Raw genomic sequence first — 19,537 nt, 5'->3', positions numbered from 1 at the left:
TGGAGCCATCTGGACAGCATTGAGTATGACAAGAGCCTCTTTTTCCATCGGAGAGTAAAGCTGCTAGGCTGGAGTGAATTATTTAGAGGCGTAAGCAACCGGTTGTCTAGATCTGTCAGTGTGCTAGGACTGCGCTGAGGCTGTACTTTGAGGTGTCAATTGCCTAAAACTATGTGCTGGTCCAGAGAGAATGTAGCTAAACAAGGGGCTGAGAGTAGGTTGAATTTAAATTTTTGAAAAACACATTTGCATTCCAGGCCACAGCAAAAAGGTACATTCTTGCATAACAAGGCATGCAATGGGTGGCCCTGTGTGGCCGCCCCAAGCAGGAATTTATATTAGGAGACTATATTCCCTAAGAAAGCCTGAAGCTCCTTCGTGAACGAGGAATGAGGCTTAGATGTAACAACAGATGTGGTCTGGCAGAAGGCAAACCCCATCCCACGAGTCCTTGAACCCTAGATAAACAGTAGAAGGTTGAAAAACTGAGATTTCGTGAGGTCACACCATAAGACAGAAAGATACACAGAAAAAGTGTACACATTTTTCAAGTGATCGGCCATGGAGGAGCCTGTGACAACAATATCATGCATGTAATGAAGGCAACATGGGACAGGCAATGTCAACTGCTCTAAAAATCATTGGAAATAGCAGGAGTGCTAGCCACAGCAAAAGGAAGGCGCAAATATTGATAGAGACCGAAAGGAATTTTCAAAATCAGAACTCGCCAAGGCGCTTCATCCACAGGAAGCTGCAGATATTTGTCAGACAAATTAGATTTAGAAAAGTGCTGGCCACACAATATTTTCGCCAACAGTTCCTCCTGGTGTGGGAAGGGATACATATCCACAATCCACCGTGTGTTAACAGTAGTAATGAAGTCGGTACAGAAGCGAAGTTTCCCTAATGGCTTCCAGACTAGAACCAGCAGAGATGATCATTCACTACCCATAATAGATTGCAATTGTGCTTTCACTTGATCTTTCAGGGCAACAGGAATAGGACGTGCACGACAAAAGTGAGGCTGAGCTGTGGATTTCAAAGAAATATGGACAGAAAATTCGTAACACACCCTATACCTTACAGAAACTCACACATGTCCCCAATTGAGAATACGGTACTCGATTAAACACAAAGTTAATTGCATTGGTGATAAAAAATCCGAATGCCTGAAATGCATCCATTCTGAACAAGCTCTCAACACTGGCATCAGCAGCCACAAAAAATATAATGGAACGAATCACTGACTTGTAAGAGGCAGATGCAGTAAATTGTCCCAACAGCACAATGTTCTCTTTGTTATAACTGACCAGCTTCAGCATGACCGGTGTCAACAGCAGCGAGCCTAAACTCACATAGGTTTGAGAATTCAATAATGTCATCGCAGCACCTGTGTCGATCCGTAGTCTTAGCACTTTGCAAAAACTATTAACTCTATAAACAACTTGGGAGAAGTCACAAGCGTTGGAGCCTCACAGTTTACATACATGTGGATATCCTGAGCAACTTTCGGTGAACGATACACCAGAGGCAGTGTGACTTTTCCTCTGGCAAGCATTGCAAGTAGCCCAGCACTTAGGGCTTGGACTCGAAAACAGAGAACGCTGATGCTGCTACTGTGGTGGTCACAGCTGCTTGGGCTGGCCTTGGTCTGCTTGGCACTGGATCCACATGTTAATCACCACTACTACTGTTTCCTCGTGCAAGCTATCTGTAGTCCTAGTTGGCATATCTTGTGACACTACTACCATATAGCACCACACTGCAGTTTGGTCATCATCTGACCGAGAAACTTCAAATCTGTGCCAGTTGCAAAACTTCTGTCAACAGGGGCCTCCATGGGTAAAGACTTCTGGTGCACTTCCTTGTCCCTAGCTAAGCATATAATTGCATCATGCACTGTAGAGTTTGCATAAGGATTGTTATGGGCATCAGTAATGAATTGACATTAACGACTAAGGCCGTGGAGTTTGGCTGCCCAGGCCCTGCATGACTCGTTTGGTTTCTTGTGGCATCAGTAGAATTCAACTCGTGCTGCTATGGTGTGTGATCATTCGCTATGGTAGTTGGACAATAATCTGCATGTGTGATCAAAAGTAAGAGCTGCCGATTCTTGTAAAGGGGCAAGCTGACACAGCAGTTGTGATACAGCTTAGGTGGAATCCGTGTGAGGAATAAGGTTCTGGACAAATTCGAGTCTGTGACAATGAAAGCCAAAAAATGCTGCCTGAATCTTTTTTTCTTAAGCTCCGAATCCTCAGCTGAATCATCTTATGAAGGAAAAGTGGATGGATAGGCCAATGGAACGTTATCCTGTCTGTTAGTGGAAGCCGACAAAGTGGTCACTGCCGAAATAATCTGTTCAATCAGGGCTGGTAGCACTGCATCCATATTGACTAAACCTGACGAAACTGCACTTAAAGACTGCACCTGCGGAAACCATTCCAAACTTGTAGTAACCAAGTAATAGAAGAAACCAACCCAAGTAACACAAATATGGTTTTATTCATAAACTTTCCAACAGTATTGGTAATAAGCCTCTTGTGACTCCACAGGTAACAAGACGAAAGTATCATACAGAATGTGCAACAGAAGCAATATACAGAACAACTGATGTGAGTGGTACAAACTAAAAGAACGTAGTGAGAGTGAGCCAGAGGTGCTCTACGTGTATATAGGCGTGAGTCACTGGTAGACGGTGCGGAGACCATGCTGTGTGCAAAATTCCTGCAGGCAGCCTCAAGTGGCTACCTCACACTGATATAGTTGGCGGGTGATTTAAGTACACATACACAGCTAAACACACACGCACTAGTAGCAGGATAGAGCAGAATTTGGTAGGGATTCCACTGGGCCCTGAGGCTGCGTTCAGTTTTAACGATTTCGGCTGATTATGCATGCCATTGACACTAATACCTATTTCACTTATCTTTTCAGTGGTATGAAAATTAAATTGGGGCAGTACTCTTGAGTTTTTCATTGTAAAGAAACATGTGGAAGAAGAGTTCCAACATTTCTGCTTTTGCTTTGCTAATCTCAATTTCATTTCCTGTCTCATACGTCAGTAACTGGACACTAACTTTGATGCCACTAACAGCCTTTACATGTGACTATAATTTACTTGGGTTTTGTGAAAGATCATTTGACATTATTTTGCTGTGATAATTATTGATGCCTTCACACATTGCTCTTGTGACTGCCAAATAAGTTTCATTCAGCATCTCTGTACCTATAGCCCTATGCTTTGTTTCATACCTAATTATGCAGTCTGTGTTTCTTTGGGAGTTTCTTTACAGTAGCATTATACCATGGAGGATCTCTCCCATTATAAATTTCTCCACCGAGTTCATAGTTGTCAGGTACATGGTCAAGCATTCTTTTAAACTTGATCCATGGTTCCTCAATATGCTTCGGTTCTCAACCAAAAGCTTCGGGGTCCTCATTGAGATGTTAGTTTGCTGAACATATAAATCTTTCTGTGTGTTTTAGTTGCCCTCTGTGTTTTGGTATTCATTGTTGCTATAACTGCCTTACGATCACTGATATCAGTTTCAATGTGGACTTCCTCAAAGATGTCAGAACTGGTTGTTGCCATTAGATCTAATATATATCCAGCGTGATGGCATCCCCCTGTTGACTGACATGCTATTTTTAAAAACCATCTCCTATTGAAATGTTCTCCACTTTAAGTACAAAATTAAAAAATAAATACATACCTTTATCAATGCTGTTTTCTGTGAATAAGTGAACTATTTGAATGATAAACTATTTTTAGCATTAATTATCATGGCAGGGATGTTGCTCTTCTGAAAATAATCATTTACTAATAATATCAATGTATTTTGAGTTTGCCTTTATGTATCTTAATGTTGCCAGTGACAGTAACCATTTATGTGGGACAAAGCTGTCAGATCAGATTAAGACCCAAATTAACAGAAGTGTGTAACAAGAATTGGTTTGCATGTAGAGATGGCAACTTCACTAAACATAAAACTTAGTTGTATAAAATCTGTATTGCAGAGCATGAAATTTTTCTTTGTAGCCATGCTCAGAAATTTCATGTTTTTAGGTAAACATGTAGTTTTTCTGTATCATAAATTTTATGTTAATATATGCGCTTCTGTGGCACTATGTATTGGGAATAACTATTATTATTTTCCCAAACTCCAATTTCCTAAGATGGAGATTTGCTGTGCAGTAATTATGTGTGTCCATAGATACACAGTCCAGTCACATTAATGTGACCACATGTCAGTAGCCTGAGACATGCAGGAAGAAAGTCAGTGAGATTCTGGATGGTGTCAACAGGATGTGGAGCCATGCTGACTCAAGTACCATCGCCAGCTGCACTGGGTTTCTCAGTTGAGGATCCATGGCATGAACAGCCCGACTGAGGTGGTCGCACACATTTCTGACTGGGTTTTAATCCGGGGAGTTTCGTGGCCAGGGGATTATGCTAAACTTATCCTGGTGCTCTCCGAACCACACACAAACTGAGAGCTGTGTGACATATTGCATTATCTGCTGAAGATAAAAGAAACTGCATGTAGGGCTGCACATGTTCTCTCACAATATATGCATACTTGTGTTGATCCATTGTTCCTTCCAGAATGAAGAGATCACCCACGGAATGCCACAAAACATTCCACAGGTCATAATGCTGCATTTTCTGGCCCGGACCCTTCCAACAATTGTTGCAGGGCCATACAGATCAATGGCTATCTGTCTGATGGAACATAAACTGTGATTCATCAAAAAGAAAGCCATTTCCTGCCACTCATTGGACGTCCAGATGTGGTACTGATGTACAAATTCCAGCCTTTGTCACCAATGAACAGCAGTCACTGTGGGTGCATGAACCAGGCACCTGCTGCAGAGACACCTACACAGCATTGTTTACTGAACAGTCATTGAGAAGCCCTGCCAGTAGTCCCTTGGTTCATCTGGGCAATCAGTTGCTCAACAGTTGCCACTCTTTTTACCTGTACACATCTCTGCAGCCATTGTTCAGCCATGTCATCTATGGCCTGTGGTGCACCAGAGTTGCCTTGGCACCAGTTTTGGATAGCGTCATTTTTCTGTGCATGGTATATTTTAACCATAGTGGCATACGAACAATTACAGACTCAGCCATTTGGGAAATGATTCCACACTTGACCTGAAAGCCAATGATCATGCCCATTTGGGTGTCAGATACATTGCTCCACATTATGAGAACAACTGCACTGTTTTCTGCATCCTTCCGACACACTTCATATATAATCTTCACTGCAAGTGCTGCCACCTGCCTTATGTGTGTGTTTATTGCACATTGAAATCGAACATAGGGAGTCGTCACATTAATGTGACTACCATGTATTTGAGTTAATAGATATGAAAAATGACACACTAGTATGTGTTTTTCATGATTTGAGAAGATTTGATTGTTCTAAACGACAAATTTAATTTGTATATTTTAAGATTTTGGTAGTTCATTTATAGAAGTACTATTAGAATCACTTTAAAGAACCATCAGCACATTTTCTTTGTTCATCATATGCTGTCTATTATTATTTAGTTGTCACCAGCAGTAGTAAGCACTAAGGGCTGTTTCCTGACCATCAACATAAATGTTTGTAAGAGTTCCTTACGTTATGTTTTAATCTTTCAGGAAACTGTTGACTCAAAAGCAGAAAACAGCCATAGTGAATGAAGGAGCAAGTATCGGTGACAAAAGTACATGGATTGTATTCCAGGGCCAATCTGTTCAGGACATTAATGAACTGATAGTAAAAATCCTAAATTATTTCCCATCCACTACATATGTCAAGTATGTTCCATTCTCAGAGCTCTCTGTAACCTACTGTATAAATATCTCAATTTAATTAAACTTTTTTCTTCAGTTCTTGTTCAACAGTGCAGCGTGCATTGGAGAGTTCACCCAAAAATAAAGCAATTGTACTTTGCCCAGGACTTCATAAAATGAGCAACTTGGATATTCAGTGTTGCTGCATCTTGAGAGGTGAGTAACTACGTTTTCTGTTCGAAGTTGAGGAATTTTTCCAAATGTGGCATGAATTCTCTTAGTTGAGAAGGGAGTAATGTTTCGCCTATGGTTATATCTACAAAAGAAAGCTCTGTAATTGTTATATTTTGTGAGCTAAATAACTGTGCAGTTCTAAAATTATTATTTGCCTTTCATTGTATTCTAACAAGCAGAATACCTCATCTCAAACAATTGAAACCAAGTAAAAATGCTTTTAAAATATGGAGCTATTGGTTCTACCAACCACTATGGTGATTATTTTTAAAATTATACGTATGAGTGTAGTCATTGTTTGATTGTTAATGAATTAAAGAGTACAGAAGCTCAAGTCACAGAAGGAACAATACCATGTAACAGCAGAGTCACAAATGAGTTGGTATTGGGGGAAAAGATAAACATTTGCTTGAAACCATATCTGTTAACACATGCAGCATTTAAAGTCATATTTCCTAAAATAGAAGTTGCTGCTATCAAATTCTGGTTGAGTTGGACTCGATTTATTCAATCGAGGTTTCATATTGTTCTTCCTTACCTTTGGTTTGCTAGGTCATTTATTCAAAGACAGTGATGAAAGACTTTGTCTCCTTCTTGCTTGATTATTGTTGTTAGGAAATGTAACACTGCAATTTCTGCTTTTCTTGAATAATATATGAAAATCATATATATATATATATATATATATATATATATATAATTTTGTCCTTCAACATATACATCAAGCTTCTGGCAAATGCCAGTTTTGAACACAACACCTGTACATAAAAATGTATCCCAAGAATGAATCAATCTGATTGGCATTTCATTAGTATCTCATTTGTTTGAGTCTTAATATAATTGTTGCCAGAGTTAAACAATGGAAAATCTAGGACAAAATAACTACAATGTTATGAAAAGATAGTGTGCTATTCACCACATTGGGGAGATGTTGAGTTACTGACAGGCACAACAAAAAAACTACTATACATTTAAGCTTTCAGCCAAAAGAGATTCTTCTAAAATTGAAACAAACACACACACACACACACACACACACACACAAAGGCATTGTCTCCAGCTGCTAAGGCCAGACTGCACACAACAACTTAGTCACTCACTCTACAAACAATGAAATCCTAAACAAAAAAATTGTGGTTTGTCTTGAATGTTTGTTGAATAATATCATCAGAATAAGATTACTTATACATTATTAGATGGCTTTTCATGAAGAGAACAGGCAAATTTGGAATCCTTTTTAACTAGAGTAAATTATTAAGTGGCTTTTCAAGGAAAGACAAATTTCTTAGAATCTCTTTATAATTATTACACTAAGCTAAAAATTTAGGATTTGAACCAGAAATTTATCTTGGGTATGACTTGAGTCCATAACAGCCTGCATGCACACATAAATTAAACTATATTGATAAAAGAACACACAATACATACTGGCCCTTGTGATTTACAGTGCTAAAGAAAACCATACATCTCCTGGTGTTGACAATATCAAGCACTAAGTCAGTGTGGTATAATATTATGCAGTTTTAGCAGTAGCATTTACAATGCTCACACACGACTCTTCGTCAAGTCAACAATTGCCATGGGGCATTCCAAATCTTTACTATATGAGCCAGTGACCATCCAAGGCAATATTTCCATATGTTTGTATAGATTTTAGCCTCATGTATGATCAAAGATCTACTCACTATGATGGCTGACTACTGAAATGCTTTGTCCTCAGTTGACATAAGCTCCATGTGCTTTCCATCATTTCCACTGGTACACTTTTGCCTCCTCCGCATAGAAGGACTTCATTCCTGCTTCTCCTATTCTATTGTTGAGATTCAACCCCATATTTGGAGCAATTATAATGTCATTTTTAAAAATGAAATGAAACAATGGAAAATCCAGGATGGAATGTAACAATATTAGAGAAGGATAGTTGCTACTCACTATATAGGGGAGGTGCTGAGTCACGATAGGCACAACAGAAAGATTCACACAATTGTAGCTTTCGCCCATTAAGGCTTTTGTCAGCAATAGACACACAATCACACACGCGCACACACACACTAACGCAAACGCAATTTGCACACACGTCTGCAGTCTCAGATAACTGAAACCACATTGCGAGCAAACTGATTCTGCAGACGTGTGTGCAAGTTGCGTTTGCGTTTGGGTGTGTGTGTGTGTGTGTGTGTGGTGTGTGTGTGTGTGTTTGTGTGTGTGTGTGTGTGTGTGTGTCTATTGCTGACAAAGGCCTTAATGGCCAAAAGCTGTAATTGTGTGAATCTTTTTGTTGTGCCTATCGCGACTCAGCGTCTCTGCTATATGGTGAGTAGCAACTTTCCTTCTCTAATATTGTTAAAAAGGAAATGGTAATTTTTATTAGAGAAAGTTTTTGATTCAGAAAATTTGAATTTTGTCAAATATTTGGACCGTATTGTTCCTGTTCCACTCATAAAATTACACTGCAGTGGATGATGTAGCTATGCCTGTGGTGCGCATCATAAATGGGAAGAAAGATAGTACAATTTCCTTAATACTATTCATTAAAGTAACAGATACTTTCAATTTCTTTGCGGATTAGGTTATTTATAAATGAGCTTTATGTTTTACTCCATGGCTGATAACACACTGGCACTGTCTGCATATCCTAGCAAACATGTTACCCTGTCGGCAAGAATAAGAGACAAGGATAGACTCTGTTCTAGAAAAATCTGAAAATACTTTTCCACTTGTTTTATCCAAAGAGAGTCTCTTTAGCATTTGGAGGTGCACATTCATATGTACTGTTATCTATGACACTGTTTTTGCACTGAAACAGTCTTATTCTGATGGAGGAAAATTAAATAAAAAAATCAGATGTAAATATTAAAGAAATATCTTTTTTTCCTAGCTCTCATTTTTTTTTTTTTAATACTGTGCAGAAACCAAACAGTATTTTCACAGATTATATTATATGTATAGAAGTGGTTCACATTTTGTACAAAACCAGAAATAAATATAAATGGTAACAAAATATATGCAAAACACTACCTATAAATGACTGAAAATCATGAATGACAAAGAGTTGGTATTACAGCTCCTTTTAATATGATTTTCATTTGAAGACTTGTTGCGTTCAGTGAGCAGTGTAGACATTACTTCACAGGATATTGGAGAATGTCTGTCCAGGAAGCTATAATGTGGAATTGGCTAATGGAATATTTTGAGAATTAGGAAACTTAGTCAAGGAATAATAATTTTTTCATAATGCGGGGCCACAATCATAATGTATTTCTTTAAAGTCAGTACCACCATTAGACTGTTGTTTATTTGCAGTGCTACATTTATACTTACACAATCTTGATTTTGGCTTCAAAGTGTCATTATCAAGTGTTTTAAGTGTTATACAGTGCCTAAGATGGCGCACTGTTGTATTTAATATACACTATTAGACACATTGTCTGAGGGTCGATATTTCTGGCAAAGCCTACTGCTTTGTTTCATCACTGAGTATACCATCTTGTCAAGATCCCCCAACCCGCCACGCCACACACATACATCCTATATGATGGGTTGCATTCAGTACACAATCTGTCACCCAGCTGATATGGCAACTTTTACCTTACATATATCATGCGGTCACTCTTCTTGATGTAATTTGTTGTATTGCACGTGCTATGTCAATCCACTGAATGTGATGTGTCCTCTTGACAATCGGCTTTTTCACTTTGGCAGGGGTGAGTGCGGAAAGAGAGCTCCAATCTATTTAAGCTACCAAAATGGTGTAGTCACTTTTTACGATAACTCTCCTCTGTTATAAGCAAAATGTTTACACTGTACAACTTCATTTACAATTGTAGGTGAAGCAGATCTCTCTTAACATGTAGCTCACAGTAGATCACAACATGTATTGATTTACTGATTTGAAATTTCAGACTGACAATTCACTGCAATGGAAACACTTCTTTGCCACCAGTTCCTCCTACCAAAGCCAGCCTAGTCCTAACTTTGAACGATACCACCATGCAACTATGATCCTCCACCATTTCCACTTAACCACCCATGGGTCACCTTCCAGAAATTTCTTACCTACAACTTGATGGCACCATCCTTCCCCAGGTCCTTCCTAAGAACACTGACTTTCCAGCAGAAGAGAGGACAGCTATACACAGCCTCTAATGAGATCCTGACAATTCTGAGTGTCCTATTGTAGCTAGTTATTGTGCTCCCGTTAAAAGAATTTCAACCCACCCTGACCAACACGTCCAACCTATTGCCCAAAATCTAGCCTCCCACTTCCTTCATCAACATTTCACCCTGACCCCTTCACCTCCTGGACCACTACTCATCACTGTTGATACCACTTTCGTATACACCAACATCCCTCATGCCCATGGTCTTGCTGTTATTGAACACTACCTCTCCCAATGTCCTTCAGACTCCAGACTGACAACCTCTTCCTAACACACCTTCCTAACTTTGTCCTAACACACAATTGCTTCTCCTTTGAAGGGAAGCTGTACAAACAAATCCATGGCACAGCCATGGGCACACACATGGCACTCTCCTATGCTGACCTCTTTATGGGCCATCTTGAGGAAAACTTTGTAACCTCTCAATCCTCTGATCTTGTCAGGTTCATTTATGGTATCTACATGGTCTGGACTCAGGGTCAGGACACCATACTATCTTCATTCCTCACAACCTCATTATCTTTTCTCCCATCCACTTCAGTTGGTCCTTACCAATCCAACATGGTACCTCCCTGGACTTTGACCTCTTCCTCTCTGAGGCTCCATACACATCTCTGTCCACATAAAACCCACCAGCTACCAACAGTGCCTGCATTTTGACCATTGCTATCATTTCAACGCCAAAGAATCCCTCCCATACATTATAGCCATTCAGGGACAGTTTCTGCTGAAGGTCTCACAAATGACTTTGTAGACAGGCACTATCCCCCAGACCTTGTCCTCAAACATTTCCCATGCCACATCCCAAACACCCTAAATCCTCCCACCATCCCCCAGAACCACGTACAAAGGAGTGCCCTCTTTGTCATCCAATACCAGTCAAGACTGGAACGATTGAACCACATCCTTTGCCAGGACTGTGATTGTCTAGCATCATGCCCTGATATGAGGGGCATCCTACCTGACATCCCACCCCTCCTGAAGTGGGGTTCTGTTGCCTACACAACCTTCACAACATCCTTGTCCATACCTATGCAACACCCAATCCTAACTGCTTGTTAAAGGAATCGTATCCTTGTGGAAGACCCAGGTGCCAGATCTGCCCAATCTACCCATCCAGCACTTCCTATTCCAGTACTATTGTAGGTTTATCCTACATCAGCAGAGGCCGAGCCACCTGTGAAAGCAGCCCTGTTATGTACCAGCTCTGCTGTAGTCATAGCTCAGCTTTTTATATTGGTATGGCTACCAAGCAGCTCCAGTAGAATAAATGTCCACTGCCAAACTGTGCCCAAGAACAAGTGGACCACCTTGTTGCACAACATACAGCTGAACATAACAAGTTTGATTTCAGTGGCTGCGTTACAAACCTGGCCATCTGGATCTTCCCCTCCAGGGGAGGTAGTATGTTGGATTGATAAGGACCAACTGAAGTGCATGGGAAAAAAAGATAATGAGGTTGTGAAGGAATGAACATAGTAGTGTGTCCTGACCCTTTTCTGAACTCCACAAATGAGAATTATCATTGTAGCACATTCTCCATTCCCAAAATCATCCCAGCCTCAACCTACAGTAACACTTTCCCCACACCCTCCTCCCAACAGTTTCCGCCACCTCTGTCCTACCACCTTCTCCCAACTCGTGTCTCCATCCTCAATGTGCACTGCTCTCTGCCATTGCATCCACTGATCATTTCCTCTTCTGTGCTCCTCTCCTTTGTGCTTCCTTTTTTTCCCTCCCCCCTCAACCCCATAGCCTCCCCACTCCACTACTGATTGTTGCCCCTTTTGATGCATTTCTATCAGTCTGGCCTCAGCAGCATGAGATAGCAGTCATGTGTGTGAGGTGTGCTTGCTGTGTGTGTGTGTGTGTGTGTGTGTGTGTGTGTGTTTTTTTTCTATTTTCTGATGAAGGCTTTGGCTGCAAGCTTAATGTGTAACAGTAATCTCGTAATGTGTGTCTGCAACTCAACATGGCGTCTTTACTGTGAATGGTAATCTATCCTTTCCATAATTGTAGATTAACAGTTCCATGTACAATTTTCAGTTGTTCCGCCATTCACATTACTGCCTGTGGCCTTTGCTCTGTGAAGTCCAAAGCAACACCAAGCCACAATACCAAAGCATACACAGCCCTCTCCAGCAGATGGAGACACACACTCACTGTCACAGCTTGTCTGTGTTCTGAGCTGACATCTTTTACACCCGGCTGCTCATACTGCAAACCAGCATATGCATGGTGGGACGTTTCACACTTAACACCTAGCTAAACAACATGTTTTGCTGTAGTATCAACATGTTATGCCACAGATGCCACCGCTGAGACAAAAGATGTCATGTAAGTCAGTTTACTTAACTACTTACAAAGATCACATAACATTGAAAAATGTCTGCCAAGTAACAGTTGTTTTAACTTACATTGAATTATTATTATTATTATTATCTGTGTCTAATGTCACTTAGGATCAAACCCATATCTATTTCCTCAAACAATGAAACTTGTAACAGTATATTTCTTTTCATTCAACCCTTTTAATTGATGAATACTTTCCAAGGAGAAACGTAGCAGTTACCATCTACATTGTCTTTAATTTACTATGTCTCAACTCATCATTTCAAACATTCAGTTGCTCATTGCATGCTGTAATCTAGTAAATGACTTACACATTACTTGTTTCAGTGCTCCATTTCTATTGGATTTCCCTTGTGCTATCATCTAATTATTCTGTACATACACTTTCATTTTCATAGATTAAAAAGGAGAGATATTTGTACTGTCTTATCAGGCTGTATCACTATTACAGTACTCTTGCTCTTTGTTAAGTTAATCTTTCCTATAAGGAGTTACGTGCTGACATTTAGCTCTTTACCACTCCACAATGTTAGATCTCAGGTCTGTGGTGAGTTGAACATGTGCGGAAGTAAATTCAAAAAATCATCACTGCTCAGGAAAGTCTATTAGCCTTTAACTATTTTGCAGAACAATTCTACAGTGTGACTAACAGTCACTGTACATTTTCCTACCTCTGTAAGAGCTGCGCATCGACTTTCTTCAGCAGTCAGATAGTGTGTAGTTACCCTTTTTGTCTTGGTGATGTGAGTGTCACTTTATTATGCCCTCTATATAAAAAAAAATGGGTCTGGTCATTCCGTTTATGGATTCACTTGCCCAAGGATTAGACCGCCTCTTCCCTGGATTTGCTTACCCTTCTCCTTTTCACTACCTACATAAAATAATATATGCTCCATCATAAATCTGTAACAGTATACACAGCCTTTGTCCGTTATCTTTATGCATCTCAATGATGAAGTTCCTCAATAGCATATCAACTCTGCCTCGTTACTCTAAACATATGTTCCCTATTCCCTTCTTTTTTATCTTTGTACCTATGCTTCTTCTAACTCCTTAACGTACATATATATTCTATTAATTCACCTAACAATCAACTTTCTCTCATGTTATTTCTCCTACTTTTGTTTTATCATTTGTTGTTAATAATATTCATGCACGCTTCTCTCGAAGGTCTTCACCTTCCAATAAATACTTGTTGTCAATGACTGCCCGCCAAGGATGTATTCGTTGCTACTAGGTTATAAGGTTTATCTTTATTCTTTATGATTAAAGCAATCACATTCCTCTCACATCAAAACAGTCCAAGAATACAGTACTGAGAGTTTACCTTCATGAAACATGTTTTTTCTTCATTTCTATAGAGGAATGCTTGCTATGCGTATGAAAAAGGTAGCTTCTCGAGTTCTGTTGAGAATAATTCTAAGTTTACTCTTAATTTCTATTCTGTTTGTAAGATACGAGACATCTAATTAATAATTCATCAGTTTTTGGTATTACGGCTCTTAACCTAAGACACTGATAAGTACATCCCTTAAATCATTTATTCATTAGCGCTCTCTCATCAGATACAACTAGTCATTTTTATTATTTTTGTGCATCAGCTGTTGAACAGTTAATTACCATTCCTTCACCATAGATAACAATAGTCTTAGCTACGGCAGCAAAACAACTGACTCACCAAACTGTTTCATCTTTGCTAGCATGTTACCCCTTCATACTCCATTTAGGTAATGGTTTCCTTTCTCTTCTTCTTACCCCTGTTCAAGTGACGTGCCTGAGATGTATTGTAACATCAACCATTAAATAAGTAGGTAATAATGCTATAGAGCCTCATCTATCTAATAAAAATAAATAAAACTGTGAAAATTCAACCCACAGCTTTAAAATAAACCTTAGATCTTTCTCCAGTTCAATAACTGATTAATTTGAGGCACATTACATCTTTAATGATCTTTGTATGCCTTTGACACAATATATGATCAGCTCCTCCAGGGTAAGGACAACAGATGCACCTTAAATCTCTTCCTGTTTCTCCAGTAAACCATTCACTTCTTTTAAATATATACTTCTCCCCTATATAGCTTATCCCCTCAGGGGCTCAGCATTTGTTTTGCTGAGTGCGGGCTTAGCGAATGCAGCTTCTGTGCTGGGAACTGGAAAACACCGCCAGTCCTCTGTCACTGTAAGCTCTGGACATGCTTCAGTGATCACTGTGTAGCACAGCGGTGGAATGTTGTGTATGATGCATGGTTGTTGAGGTGAGCTGAAACAATCATTAGCAGGCAACCTGGGGAACCTACCACACCTCAGTTGTACAAGGTTTACCCAGGCAAGCGGGCTCTGTATGGGTTGACATCCATTCCCTAACTGCTCATGGGACGATCATTGATTCTCTTAATCCTTCAAAACCTGGTCCCAGTGGATTGGGTGGGCCACTAGTGAGCACTATTGCCCATCCCAATAAGAGAAGCCTTGATGGTACCTCTCCTGAGCATGCTCCTCAGAAGTGAAGAATCAGTTATACTAACAGGGCACAGGTGTGTCAAAATGTTTTTGTGATAAAGAGCTGAGGGCACCTTTGCGAAGGTGTCCCCATTATACATCTAGAAAGGTTTAGATGGTATTACAAGTGGTCTAAAGACAGTAAAAAGGCTTTGTAATGGTTTATTGTTGATTGAAACAGCCACTTCAGGGCAAGTACTGAGACTTGTGAAAGCAACAGCATTGGGTGAATGCCCTATTACTGTTGAACTGCATAAAACCTTATATTCCAGCCATGGGGTGGTTACATGGTAAGAGCTCATGGATGAGGACATCAGTGTCTTACAAAAGGAATGGGCAGCCGAAGGTGTTATGGAAGTTCAAAATGTGAAGAAGAGAGTGAATGGGCATCTTGACACAACACCTACATTCGTTCTAACTTTCAGTACATAAGACCTGCCCAGCCATGTTAAGGCAGTTTTCTTAGGCTTGCCAGTTCACCCTTTTTCTCCAAATCCCATGTCGAGTTTCAAGTGTCAAAGATTTGCTCATACTGTCGTTGCGTGTAATGGTCATGCTACATGTGGGAACTGTTGTCAAGCAGCTCATGAACCAGATGTGTAATGTTCATCTCCTTCAGTGTGTGTTAATTGCTCTAACTCACATCCAGTCTAGAGTAGAGTGCCCCATCTATAGGGATGAAAAAATAATTCAAGAACTTCAAGTTACGTGTTGCGTGTAATATGCCGAAGCAAAGAAGCTGTTTAAATCCATGCAGCCCCCATCGTATGTTAGCTCGTTTGCATCAGCTCTGAAACAGCCCGTAGCTGAAGTTAGAGTGACAACACCTGGCACATATGGAAGTGGTGACTCCCACTACTAAAACATGCCCCTGTTGCTGCACATGCCAAAGAAGCTGCCACAAAGACCAAGTCAAAATCCAGTGGAACAGTACCTAAAGCACGTGCAGTGAAACTGGCTGCTACTGCTGTTATTGATGACTCAGCAATAGATGTGGTTCCCATCAGCAACCACCTAGTCCTACTAGTCCACCACAAAGGTGCAAAGAGAAAGGGAAGACAAACTTTCCCAGTAGATAATGGACATCTTGCAGTGGAATTTAAATGGCTTCAGAGTTTATGTGGGTGAATTAATGTTCCTCACACAGACCAGTGTGTGTGTGTGTGTGTGTGTGTGTGTGTGTGTGTGTTTTCAGGAAACACATTTCAAGGACTCAGATACCCCTGTGTTTAGGGGATATCATCTATATTGAAAAGCCCTTCATGGCAACAGAGCTCAGGAAGGAGTGGCAATGTTCATCCATGACACACTTTACTCCTCCCCTGTAACCCTAGTCACCATACTACAGGCAGCTGCAGTCAATTTGTGTTTTGTGTCCTTTCTGATAGCGTGTTCCCTCTACCTTCCATCACAGGCACCACTGGATGATGAGGCACTTTCCGAGTCGATTGAGTAGCTTCTGTGACTGTTCGTGCTCTTAGGTGATTTTAAGGCCTATAATATTCTATGGGGTAGTCTCTCCACCTCCCAATGGGACAAATGGTTGAAAGTGTATTACGATCTGACACCACGTGTCAGAATACAGGCTCCATGACACATTTTTGTACAGTAATAGGGACATTCTCCACCATTGATTTGACAGTTTTCTCTCCTGCTCTCACATACTCTTTCGAATGGGATGTGGCAGACGACCTCCACTCCAGTGACCACTTTCTTACTACTGTCTGCCTTTTGCAGTTAATGGAGTTTGAGGGAAAAACCACCCAAGTGGCTGCTATCCAAGGTGAAATCGACTCTTTATAGGTATCTGGCTGTGCTTGAGCACAGGGACAGCGTCCACAACTCTGTGGGTCACATTATTGGTGTAATCCACACTGCCGCTGATATATCTATATCTAAATCATCAGGCTGTCACAGAAGGCAACCTGTTCCTTGGTGGAATGATCAGTATCGTTGCACTGTAGAGGAGAGGTGCACAGCGTTGCGCAGCTTCGTGCATTGTCCAATAGCAGAGAACCTTCGAGCCTTCCAGTTAGCGAGAGCCAAAGCCTGACGGACAGTGAAGGAGAGCAAGAAGCAATCATGGCACAAGCTTCTGAAGTCCATTAATTGGTCAACTTCTGCCACTGCAGTATGAGAATCCATAAGGAAGAAATCTGGGAAAAGGATGTCATGTCCATCAGCTGCCGTAAAGGACAATGGAATCCTGAAAGTAACGCCTGCAGATATTGCTAACACCATGACGTGGTACTTTTATGATGTAACATCATCCATAAGTACAGTTCCAGATTTCCACGGCTATCATGAAGTTTGGGAAAGGAAACGTCTTGTTTTCGCCTCTAACAATGCCGAAGCCTATAACCTCCCGTACTCCATGTCAGAATTGGACCCAGCATTAGCTGTAGCTCATGAGACCGCTCCTAGGCCAGACTTTATGTATTATGGTATGCTACGGCACCTCAACCCTGAATCTAAATAAATCTTACTTGCTCTCTATGGGAAATGTCCTGTCCCCTGGGGGGAATCCATTATGGTGCCCATTCTTAAACCAGGAAAGAAGCAGACACCTCCAGGCAGTTATCGGAGTGTCGCTCTTGCCAGCTGTGTAGGAAAGATGCTAGAGCAGATGATCAACTCCTGCCTTGTCTGGACACTGGAATCTCACAATCTCGTCAGTCGTTTCCAGTGTGAATTTAGAAGATATCATTCCACTCTTGATAACCTCACCCTACTGGATCCAGCTCTACAGAAGGCATTCCTACGGAAGGAGCATTTAATATCCATATTTCCTGACATTGAAAAGGCATACAACACTACGTGGAGACACAGTATACTTTCTCAGCTACATTAATAGGGCTTTTGTGGCTGCCTCCCCATTTTCCTGTGGTCCTTTCTTGCTGAACATAATTTTGGTCCAGAGTGAGGAATCCTCTTTCCAGTAGATTTCCTGAAGTCCATGGTCTCCCACAGGGGAGCATGTTAAGCATGACTTTGTTCGCAGTTGTGATCAATGGCATATCGTCTACAGTGAGGAGTCCTGTGCAGTGCTCCTTGTTTGTGGATGATTTTTCTATTTTTTGTTCCACTTCTAGTCCCGTATCTGCCTCTCATCAGTTACAGATGACACTTGAGTGAGTGGAAGAATGGTCTGATTGGACAGGTTTTAATTTCTCCCCAGAGAAAGTAGTATATATTGATTTTAGTTATGATCGTCCTTTTTTGTGACCTCCGGAACTAAGGCTGTGAGACACTGCTTTACATTTTAAGGAGATGATGTGGTTCTTAGGTCTCTTATTTGATAGCAAACTTATTTGGCTGTCACATCTCAAGGAGATCAGAACAAGAACACTGGATATCATGAAGTGCATGAATGAGAAGAACTGAGGTGTAGATAGATCCTGCTTGCTGTAGTTCGATAAGGATTTCATGCAATCATGTCTTGATTATGGTTATGCGATCTGTGTCTCAGCACAACCAACATATTTAAAGATGCTGGACTCCATATGCCTCAAGGGTATCAGATTGGTCACAGGATCCTATGGGACGAGCCCTATACTGAGCTTGTGTGCAGAGGCAGGGAAGCCGTCATTCGCTGCTTGGCAGTGGTTCCTTGTGCTCAAGCTCTATTCGTTTCCAACTCTGCTGGCTTTCCCTGCAGCTATTAATATCTGTGAATCCTTAGAACGATTATGTTCCACTCGTCCACAAGGGATGAACCATTCAGTATATGGGCAAAGCAGCTTTTAGTGGATCTGGGACTGTCTCCATCAGACATACAGAGGGAGGTTGGTGCAAATCTACATCCTGGTTGCTATTGAAACCTAGAATAATTTTAGATTTGACAGAGTGCAACAAATTGTTCACTCCAGACTACATTTTTAGGAATAAATTTATTACCATTTTAAATGAGTACCAGCACATTACCATGGTGTACACAGAGGGGTCCAAAGACAGGGATGCTGTCGATTGTTCTGTCATTTTTCCTGCCTTTGGCTTTAGGCCGGGTCTGCCTGTGTGTTTACTATCTTTGACGTCAAATTCTATGCGATTTTTAAGGCCGTGAATCAGATCAGAAACGAGATTGTGGATCCAAATTCCTCATATGCTCTGACTCATTTAGTGTGCTGCAGACAATCCAGTCTATGTACCCAGCAGATAGAACTGCCCAGAACATCCACAGTGCCATCCTGCACTTGCAAAGACAAAGAAAAGAGGTCTCATTCTGTTGGGTACCAGGTCACATGGATATCCGTGAGAATGAGTTGGCCAATACCACAGCCAAGGAGGCACGTACCCTTCCCAATGTAACTGACTACACTATCCCTCTGCACGCTGCGCTCTCATTGGTGCGAAGGTGTATCTTGCATTTTTGGAAGGGAGGGTGGCTGGGCATGACTGAAAATAAGTTGCGATCTGTAAAACAGACTGAGAGACCATGGCGCACCTGATTCTGGCCAGTTAAAATTGATGCAGTCTGTTTAACATGGCTTCGAATAGGACACAG

General features: G+C 40.9%; 1 protein-coding gene across 1 annotated transcript in view; it reads left to right on the top strand.

The window, feature by feature from the left end:
• Nucleotides 1-19,537, top strand: part of LOC124595898 (protein nessun dorma-like) — a 181,496-nt gene that overhangs the window by 147,790 nt on the left and 14,169 nt on the right. The window contains exons 6-7 of the mRNA XM_047134806.1: nt 5,651-5,809; nt 5,883-6,001. Coding sequence (XP_046990762.1) covers nt 5,651-5,809; nt 5,883-6,001 — 278 coding nt within the window. The remainder of the gene's footprint in view (nt 1-5,650; nt 5,810-5,882; nt 6,002-19,537) is intronic.

The sequence above is a fragment of the Schistocerca americana genome, chromosome 2 (genome assembly GCF_021461395.2).
Source record: "Schistocerca americana isolate TAMUIC-IGC-003095 chromosome 2, iqSchAmer2.1, whole genome shotgun sequence".
In the NCBI taxonomy this organism is placed as follows: Eukaryota; Metazoa; Arthropoda; class Insecta; order Orthoptera; family Acrididae; genus Schistocerca; species Schistocerca americana.
Note: the sequence above shows the minus strand (reverse complement) of the source record. Positions and strands in the feature narration are given on the sequence as shown.